This window comes from Convolutriloba macropyga, chromosome 5 (assembly GCF_964194025.1).
Source record: "Convolutriloba macropyga chromosome 5, txConMacr16.3, whole genome shotgun sequence".
Lineage (NCBI taxonomy): Eukaryota > Metazoa > Xenacoelomorpha > Acoela > Convolutidae > Convolutriloba > Convolutriloba macropyga.
Window position 1 is genome coordinate 3,416,602 of NC_134472.1, and position 10,119 is coordinate 3,426,720.

The 10,119-nt window shown below is 36.3% G+C and overlaps 1 protein-coding gene across 1 annotated transcript; it reads left to right on the top strand.

The window, feature by feature from the left end:
- The first annotated feature begins 5,390 nt into the window (after positions 1–5,390).
- On the top strand, positions 5,391–8,956 carry LOC142339045 (proton-coupled zinc antiporter SLC30A2-like). Its single transcript, XM_075388703.1, has 2 exons — positions 5,391–5,409; positions 6,097–8,956. The coding sequence occupies exon 2, from the start codon at positions 6,168–6,170 to the stop codon at positions 7,431–7,433; it is 1,266 nt and encodes a 421-aa protein (XP_075244818.1). The 5' UTR covers positions 5,391–5,409; positions 6,097–6,167; the 3' UTR covers positions 7,434–8,956.
- The last annotated feature ends 1,163 nt before the right edge of the window (positions 8,957–10,119 follow it).

A 10,119-nucleotide genomic window follows, 5' to 3' on the forward strand; every position in this document is an offset into this window, starting at 1 on the left:
TAAATCGATGAGTGAGAAATCTTGTGCCTATCCAATTAATCCTTTTACAAGTGTTAGTGGGTGATTTAAGGGGTTTCGTATTTGAATTTGAATAAACGATTGGCAAAGACATTCAAGATTATCGATATCCATTATGGAAAAAACATATTTTTACGAAATGGCATAAATGAGAAATCAGACTGGTAAATAATAGTCCACTCCGATACTTTTTTGCTTTCGTATGCCCTGAGGGAGTAGGTTAAAAGTCTGTGCTCTGAAGGTTGAAAATAATGAGAGATCTCCTATAACAGGGAATAATCGTGATAGTATGGAGGTTATTTTGTTGAGGATTCGTATAGTCTTAAGAACTTTGTATCATAATTATGTTTTATCTCTAGTGTATGAGATGAACATTATATAAATTCAACATATTTCTCTGGGAAGGGTGACTCTAGGACGTTAGATTTTGTGTTTGAGACATGAAAAATAAGTGTAAAATTGGTGTTTGGGAGAGTTCTTTTCTCCGTTATGTCTGGATAGAGAGTAAGTTTTACTGTGCCGTTTGATTGTAGTTTAGAGTCATTTGCTGAGAGAACAAATGTCGATGCTTTCAGTTTTAATTTGTAACCTTGTTTAATTCCGGTTTCACTGATATTATTTAGTACCTTAAGTACAGCGCCTGAATCTAATTAGAAATTTATTTCAAGATGTGGTGGAGAAATCGAGTTTTTATGGTCGGGTGTTTATTGTGTGTATATTGTGAGTAGTAGTATCCTTATATTGCTTTTACATGATGTGGAAAAGATTTATTCTTCAGTGAGAGTGTAACATTCTTCCTGGCAATTGAAATAATTATCTTGTGCGTCTTGATTCAATTCTAACAATAAATCATTAAATTGTTGTTCTAAGTGTTGTTCTTCAGAAACTTTTTGTGTGTCTGTATTTTCCGTAATAGACATTGTGTCGTCTGTTTGTTCTTGGTCCAAAAATCAGTTATTATAATTTCGCAAATTGCGAAGTCAATTAAGTGAAATTGGTTTTCGTGAACGATTGCCATCTGTAATATAACTAGCTGATTGTTTGAGTATGTGTTGTTATTATTACAATCAGGCTTTTTCTGAAAATTTGGAGGTCTTGGGTATGTGAACCGCTTCTACTTGGTGGTTTACAAATATTATTTCCATAGTAAGGTTTCGAATTAGTGTAAGATGATATACCAGGACTTCTACGTCGCGAAGTGTCTCGATTTTCCCTACTAGTGCTTCGGGAGCTATAGGGAAATGGTAGTGGTTTACCAGTGATATTATTCGATGAGACTTGTTTATTCGGGAAGTTTTGAGTGCCTCTCATTGCTTGAGAGAAACTTTGGTTTTGAAAAATAGGTTTTTCAATTGGTTTTGTGTACCGTCTATCGGGAGAAGTGGAGATACTATGTATGGATCTTGAGCCTTCTTTACAAAAATTTTAAAAGAGTGGTTTTCCTTAAAAATTTGAATGGTTTGAGTACTTGTGGCGTACTAAGTTGATCTCTACTGCGCAATGTCTTGTTCCATCGTATGTATATCGTTTATCGTGAGATAGTCAATATCTAATGATAGATTTTTTATTGATGAAGGAAGAGTGGAATTTAGGCTTAATTTATGTCTATTGATGTGTGTTCTCGTTGTGTCATCTTGATTTATCTTTTCTACTACTTGTGCAAAGGGAAGCTGTGGTTCCAACGCAGTTAAATTGTAATTTGCAATTTTTTCCAACGCTATTCTAGCGAGTTTTGCATCAAGTGCTTTGACGAGTGCGTCATTCATTTGTGCATTACGCACATCTGGAACTTCTTTAACATATGCTTTTCAAGTCATTTGCTCAATTCTAACCGCTAGCGTCTTGGTTTGTTCTCCAGAAGCACGTGCGATGTTTTTCAATAATAATCTCGCTTGTGTTTGGGATTGCTGATTTTCAAAGTTCTTTTGAAGTTCATAGCAGACCGCTTGCCAGTCCTTTTTGATTTCTAGTGGTAAATGCGAATACCATTGTTGTGTTGGGCCAGTTGGGGCCGTTTTTATCATGGCAATTCATTTCAGAATCCATGCTTCATGATATGTTGAATCATTCTGTTCAGGTCCTTCTGTCATTACCATTTTTGCTGTGATAGCATTTAAAAAATCTTCAATCTTGTAGGTAGGGTCAGTACCATCAAACTGTCTTTAAGACTGTTGCATTGGCACTGAACCGCCTAAATAGGCGTAAATTACTTGTGTGTTTCGTCTAACAAAAGGTGAGGGTGATTGTGTTGACGCCGCCTGTAAGCAATAGGGGATTGGTGCATTTGTTTTTTGTTGTACACTTTGTGAGTTTAAGTGTCTGACAAGTTTTACCAATTGTTGACGAGTTAATTGGATGTTTTGTTTATTTGTTAATGTTGGTTGGGTTGACGTGCTTAAGATAATGGTTCTCGGTTAAAGTGTAGCGAGTTTTGTCTTTGTAATCGTGGTAAAGGAATGTTTACATTTGGTAACGGTGGGAGAGTTATGTTTAAGGGGTCTGAAGTTTGTGTTAATTCAGTTGAGTTCACAGGTTGTCTGTGTCTGTGGTTTTCGTAATTATTTGTTGTTTTATTGGTATCATATGTAATAGTTTTGTTGTTGTTATCGTCATCGTATCGTGGTTCTCAAGATCAAATAAAGTGTTTACAGTGTGTGATAAAAAAGTGTTCAATCATCCAGTAGCGTGGAATTAAAATCTGTTTCTGTTGTTTCGTCAAAATTACTGTCCATTGGTTTTGATTGAACTATGGTATCCATGGTGATGCTTCAAGGCAAGTATTTGTGTTCTCCAAAACTTTTGTGAAGGTGAATGGCTGATTTTCCGCATTGTGATTTTTAATTTGAATATTACTTTAATTAATCTTAAATTTTTGTACATTTTGCGATGGTACTTCAGTGAACGGTTACAAAATTTTCAGGAAACCAATTTGGGTCCTAAATGAAATGTAGTGTTTCTGGTAATTGAGGTATCATTTGAGGGTATGTTTCAGCTATGAGTTTAGCAGCTGAAAAAATATGTTTTACTAGACTTTACCATAATCTGTGTGCCAGAAGTGTAAGAGAGTCTATTAACTCTTCTTTAGACAAGTCTGCGTCTCCTGTAGAGCTTAGTTATGTTTTAATAAGGTTAGTAAAACCTTCCATTTCTTGTCTAGCTATTTTATGTACGCTATCTTTTCGTGATTGCGAGGCAGTGGTGTTTAGTGTTAATGCTAAGCGTTTTAGAAATTCAGACGATGATTTTCTAAACACATCAGTTAGATCAGAGGGTCGTAATTTTGTCCACACTACATTAAAGAAATCAAATATTGTGTCTGATAATTGGTTAAAAAAGTGTCATATATGAATGAATTATATGTAGTTGAGAGAGGATCACATGTGAAAAGAATTGAGCTTTTTGTGAGGCGAGTCTCATAGATTTCAATTAAATGTGAAAGAAAAGCAGTTCGTGAGACTTGTGAAGCTTTATCTGATAAAGAGAGAAGAGAATGTTGCTCTACTGCAAAATATTGATATTTAAGTTGTTTTGCTATTCTTAGAAGCAAATTTAAGTTATCTTGGTGTTGATACTGTGCAATTTGGAATAGTAGTAATTTCCTGTTTAAGGCGTTTGTTCTATTGTGTACGAACAGCTAATTGGAGTTCATTGGCATGTGGGTCCAACTTTGATGATGTTTGGCCAGTGTTACGGCTCACTTTGTTAACACTAGTGTATTTTTGTTTTTTTTTATATTATTTTTGGGGGATATGTTCCCCGTTTTATGAGTTTTACGTGTCAGAAAATTATAAAACTAAATAAACTGGTTCTAATTTTCTTTCCCAAAAAGAAAATAGATTGTTTGTTTTGTGTGGTTTTTTTTAAAGTTAGAGTTTGTTAACTCACTGGCCACACCAGTTAAGGCAGACCCAGGATGGGCTTCTTTTACAGCCTTCGAGTATAAAGAGCTAGAGCTACTTATTTCTGCGCGCGAAGTAGGCTTACCTATTTTTCTCAGAGTAACCGACTCAGTAAAACACTGAAGATATACTTCAATTATAAGGATGTATAAAAGAGTGAACACCGGAGTCAGAGGTATACACATCGTGCAACTACTCTATTAGACTGACTATAGTTAATGAAGTTAGCGCTATATAAAAGAGAATAGTGTCTTCTTAGTCTCTGATTGGTTGAAGGTGTAAATCCAGTATTTCTACTGCTAAATTACAGTTAATTAGATTTATCCCACCAATCACGTCCGTTTTTTTGCTGTTTTCTTTCTCTTACTCCGCCAACTGTTTAAATATACAATATGTGATAAGAAATGACAGGTGATCGAAAAGTTGAGTTAAACACACTAATTTAGACTCAGATAAGACCAGCATTCACAATTTGCATATCTCGGTTAACATATAAACAGCTGCGTGCCTACAGGTTTTAATCAGATAAGATTAAATGAATCAGTCACAATTGTGATGATAATCTTGTGTAATAATTTTCTGAAATGGCTAAGAATCAAGCTCATAAGAACTAACGATGCCCTTTAGACCTTTCTCCCCTGGTTGTGCGGTGAAATAACCCCTCGACTGTGCCCTCCCTAGCCAATCAATTTCGGTCAAAAAGAGAGACCTTTATGCAGTTGTCATTGTTTGTCAACTGGCATCATTTAATAGGGGGACGGGACATTAAACCGAAAGGACAGTAAATCGAAAGTGAACAGAAATCGTATTCCAATTGGCAACTGTTAGGACGTTGTTTATTAACTTTTAAACATATAACTAGTTTGCCCGGGCCGAGGTGTCAACGCTAAAAAACGCAAAATTATGTAAGATTGGCGTTGAATGCGTTGAATTTATATAAGATCTACGCCTGAGCGTAGATCTTACATAAAGTCAACGCATTCAACGCTTATCTTACATAATTTTGCGTTGAATTTTGGCGTAGATCTTACATATTTAGCGTTGAATTTTAGCGTAGATCTTAAATATTTAGCGTTGAATTTAGCGTTGATCTTACATAAATTCAACACTAAATATGTAAGATCTACGCTGAATTCAGCGCTAAATATGTAAGATCAGCAGCAACTAGCGTTGACTAGTCAGAAAATTCACCGCAATTTTCTTACATAATTTTGCGTTGAATGCGTTGAATTTGAAGACAAAAATTCAACGCATTCAACGCAAAATTATGTAAGAAAATTGCGGTGAATTTTCCGATTTGTCAACGCTAGTTGCCGCTGATCTTACATAATTTTGGCCAAATTCCTCGGCCCGGGTGGTTATGCCTCGCGGATAGCCATGCTTGAGCACCCCAAGGGTCTTGATATGAGTCTGTAAAAACCGAATAAATTATGCCGGCCGATTTCTGGCTTGATTAAGGCATAGTTAAGCGAATTTTTATGGTAATGTTAAGGTAATTAATTAAAGTAATGTTATGGCGAATATAGGGTAAAATTTATGGTCTTTTTAAGGTACCGAGGCCTTAACTTTCAGGTAAAGTTAGGGCTAGTTAAGGTGAGTTAAGGAAAGACAAATCTACCTTAACAGTTGAGGTGAGTTAGGATGTTTTCAAGGTAAAATTGCCTTAACTTTAATTAGTGTGCAGGTATGCACAACAATCACGTTTTCTTAATATAATTACCCAATTCAACGCATTATTAAAAATCGCTTTCGATTAACCATCGTTCGATCTGCTGTTCTAGCCCCATTTAATCGACACTATTCAAAGTTCACAGCAATACAGGTAAATAATAATCAGCCAGGAAAGGCCAAAATAGCTCAAGGTTCTTTCGACGAGGTCTTCAAAATGTCGCCCTAATTTGCTTACTTTTTGTCTCAATGTTTGTTCCTCGCTGAGGATAATTTGCTCAAGTTTTTCTGACATTTGATAAAGTATTGAAACCCATTTTGATAGTTCGTCACCATCAAATACAAATATCAAATTTAATGTTTATCTAAAATATGGGTTCGCCTTTACCCATAATGTCTTGGGCAAATTTCAAACTTAGCTCCCATTTCTTAATCGATATTTTATCTTAGTTTAGACGTCAAATACTGAATGTGGTCTTGTTAAATACAGCATCATTAGCTCTGATTTTAGCAGCAAACAAGAAGCGAAACGAGTTTCTCAATCAAACTTGCTCTGTCCTTTTAACCAACAGTCGGCTTGAAATGGCACCGCCATCCAAGAACGACAAAACAGAAACGAGCTCTCCGCCCAGTTCCAGCGGCGATGACGGAAAAGTGTCAAACGGGAAGCACGACTTGCACAAGGGTCCAGAAATGAAAGATGCGGACCACTGCCACACGGATCTGAACGTGAACCAGAGCGAATCAAACGCGGCTAGGAACAAACTACTTTTAGCCAGTTCTTTAGTTTTAGTCTTCATGGTTTGTGAATTTGTGGGAGGATTTTTAGCTAACAGTTTAGCCATTATGACCGACGCTTTTCACCTATTATCAGACTTCGCTGGATTTTGCATCAGTTTGTTTGCTATTTGGTTCGCTACTCGACCCGCGACAAAAAACATGTCATTTGGGTATTACAGAGCCGAAGTATTGGGCGCCGTCATCAGCGTGTTGCTCATTTGGGTGCTGACAGGTGTGCTGGTGTACATGGCCATTTTGCGAGTTATTAACCAAGATTACGAAATTGATGCTGACGTCATGTTAATCACAGCTGCCTGCGGGCTTGCAGTAAACGTTGTTTTGGGTGTTGTATTATATCAAGCCGATATACCTCACGATATTGGGGGGTTTGGCCATAGCCACGGTCACGATCATTCTCATGGACACAGCCTCACCCACAGTGAAAAGAAAAAACGAAACCTGAAGGACCTAGAAGCCAGAGGATTTCTGCAACCCAACGCCGGGTATAACTCACTCATAAATGACGATTCGAACGCGACGCTAGAATCGGATGAGTCATTGGAGGGTGAGTTAGCCGAGAACCGGAACATCAACGTTCGTGCTGCCTTCATCCACTGCTTGGGCGATTTGGTTCAAAGCACAGGTGTCCTAATTGCCGCCACAATTATCAAACTCAAACCAGACTGGATTTTAGCCGACCCAATTTGCACGTTTTTCTTCTCAATTTTGGTGCTCTTTACAACGTTGACTATAATGCGAGATGCCGTACAAATTCTAATGGAGGGGAAACCCGCTGGATACGAGTATGATCAAATTATGGAGGAGTTGATGGCGATTCCTGGGGTCCGGACAGTCCATAATTTGCACGTATGGTCACTGTCAATTGAGAAAGTGGCCATTTCAGTTCACTTGACGATAGAGCCGGAAGCAGACCAGGAACAGATTCTGCGAGAGTCGACCAAAAAGTTGAAATCAAATTTCCAGTTCTCGCACACTACTGTTCAAGTTGAACATTACATTCCAAGCGTAATGGACGATTGTAAGCAGTGTGTGGGGCCGTCGAAATGAGCAAGCTAATGTTAAATCGGATAATTGCAAAAATAAGGAAAAGTTTAATTTTGTAATTATCAATCATTAAAAGCCGCAAATTTGTGTTTTTTTTTCTGAATTTTTGCAATTATCTGTATATAGATTTGGTAAGAACTCCTAAATTATTTGCAAACATAAATCATGCCGCCTTCATTTTCGGCCCGTCTATCTTGAACACGCATATAGACACGTAATAATTTTAGGCGAGGAAAAATTCCTATGTTTTCTTTTCTCCCAGTTTCGTTTTTTTTGCACTAATCGACGGAGACCAAATCGATCATTCGATTTTGCAAACTTAAACTAATGTTGCAATCCATATCTTTTTTAAAAAAAAAGGATCAATTTGAAAAGGTTCTTGCAAGATCTTGCAAACTTAAATTGATGTTGCAACGTCTTTTCTTAAATTTGATCGGTTGCGAAAGATTCTTGCAACATATTGCAAAATAAACATCCGGTCTCGACTAGCGTCTGATAGCTACAACTGAAAACATAATTTGTTCAATCGAAATAGGTAACTTTATTATACAGTTCACCCGCTATTTGAGAACATGTAAATTTCTAAACAAAGATGTTGATTACACGGAAATACATTTGAAATAGGCCTCGAACTTCGAATTTTGGGTAAATATTTTGGCAGAGTAAATAATTTGACATTTTAATAACTCAATGATTCGAACTTAATAATAACGGAATTTCTAATCTGTTCCAACTAGTATATATAAGTAGGTATAGCGCAGGATTTTTAGTCTACAATTGTCGCATTTCTTTTCAAAAAAACAATTAACTCGCGATAAAAATTATAGAAGAAAAAAATTACCAGCACCGCCTTTCAAAATTTTTCAGGATAGAAACTTTTGGATTGAAGAGTTTTGTTATCGTAAGCAAAAAAAATTCTTTCGTTGATATGTGACGCGAGAAGTGACACTCCAATACCTGATTAACTAACGGAAAAAAAACAAAACTGATAATAATGAAACGTCTAACAAGATAATTTTCATGCTAAGTTATACTACAAATCGAGTCTAGTATAACTCACAAAAATCTGCTTAGGGTCATATGGGAAATTTGCATGATATCAATCGCAAGACAACAAGAAAAATTGTTTTTTACGAAATTTTATGAATTTCTGAAGGACCTCAGAATTAGTTGTTTACTTTCTTTGAACCCAATTTTGACATCGAAAGTTAACATTTCTGAAATGTAATAATCGCAGTTTGTGGTGTATACATGCGTGAAATAGGTGCCAGTGGGCTTAAAATGAGCGAACTAGTGGTGATTTTTAAATGCTGTTCTATTTATTTTTGTGTACTGTAAGGTCATGTCATTACTAAACTGCCTTATATTTTATACACATTGTAAGTTAATTCCGACAACGAAAAAGCAGTGCTGAACTTTTGATAGTATCTATTGCCTTTGAAACGATTGTTTGCTTTTTAAAAACTCAACAATTATGTATTTGAATTTATTTGGATCATTTTAAAATTTAAAATTGAATTGTTTTATCACATTTGGACACATGATAGTGTGAGTAGAGAAATCCTAGCGGCAACATTTTGGAAAATTAAAAAAAAAACTCGCGAATTTGCTTTGTATTAATGTTCGTTTAGGGAAGTTGAGAAGCTTCATTTTTAATAATGTATCAAGCCTCCAATAACCTCCGAATTGTATGTCCTCTGATCATTTAGTTTGTTTAATAGCAACCCCCACCCCCCTTGTAAATTAGGCCTCGCATTTGTATCTGTTTAAACTATATGTGTACCCGGTGCTTGGTGACAGAGCAAGTCGGCGCTTAATAAGTCTATAGACATACCGTTTTTCTGGATGGCCAGTACTCAGTTCATGTCACAATTTACACTGGCTAGTCTTGATTTTTAAATGTAATTTTCTGAACGAAAAACTATGTTCAGCTTAACTCCCACCAACAAGGTTTATTTTATATGCGATTCGAACTTCCGCGTGGGTACTTGTAACATTTCATTTGCGTAGCAAGTTGTACCCACTGATCTAAATGGACTTTGTGGTAATTACTCACAACCTAGCTTAAGCATGAAGAGCGTCTATACTACTTCAGTAATCACCAGTTTTAAGCAATAAAAGTAGGACTTTATGCTGCTCAGAATTAACTTAGGCGCATTAGTAATTTTCAAACTATACAGGATAAATTCAGCATGGGTAGCTTACTGAAGAAAAACTGTACATAAAGGAACTTAAATATTCTGGAGATGTAATGCTTCAGAACTGAATCGAGTTTTCGCCCTTGAAATGTGCTGGTTCAGCGCTGAACTGCTCTGAGATTCAGGTCCGGGTATGAAATTGCTGGAATTATTCGTATGAATACGTGTGAAAAGGCATTTAGAAAATTCTAATAGAGCGGAGGTTTGGGAACTAATTTTCATAGCAGTAAGTCACTGCATACCGGGTAAACATCAACCAAAAACATGTTCTTATTGCAAAAACACATATAGATGAATAAAGTGTTTTGTAAAGGTGTCTACTACTGATTTTTTCGAAGACTGTTGCAAATACTCTTTTTTATATATTATTCCTGAGAGGTAATTATGAAAATAAATAATCGTTTCCGAAGCAAGGAAATAACTATATTTTGGGGGGGGGGGGAAGGGAGGTGCCTAAATTACACTTGGCGCGTTAGCGGAAAAAATAATTC

Excerpts from the sequence above, each read along its gene's own strand:
- LOC142339045 (XM_075388703.1), top strand. The coding sequence starts at position 6,168 with ATGGCACCGCCATCCAAGAACGACAAAACAGAAACGAGCTCTCCGCCC.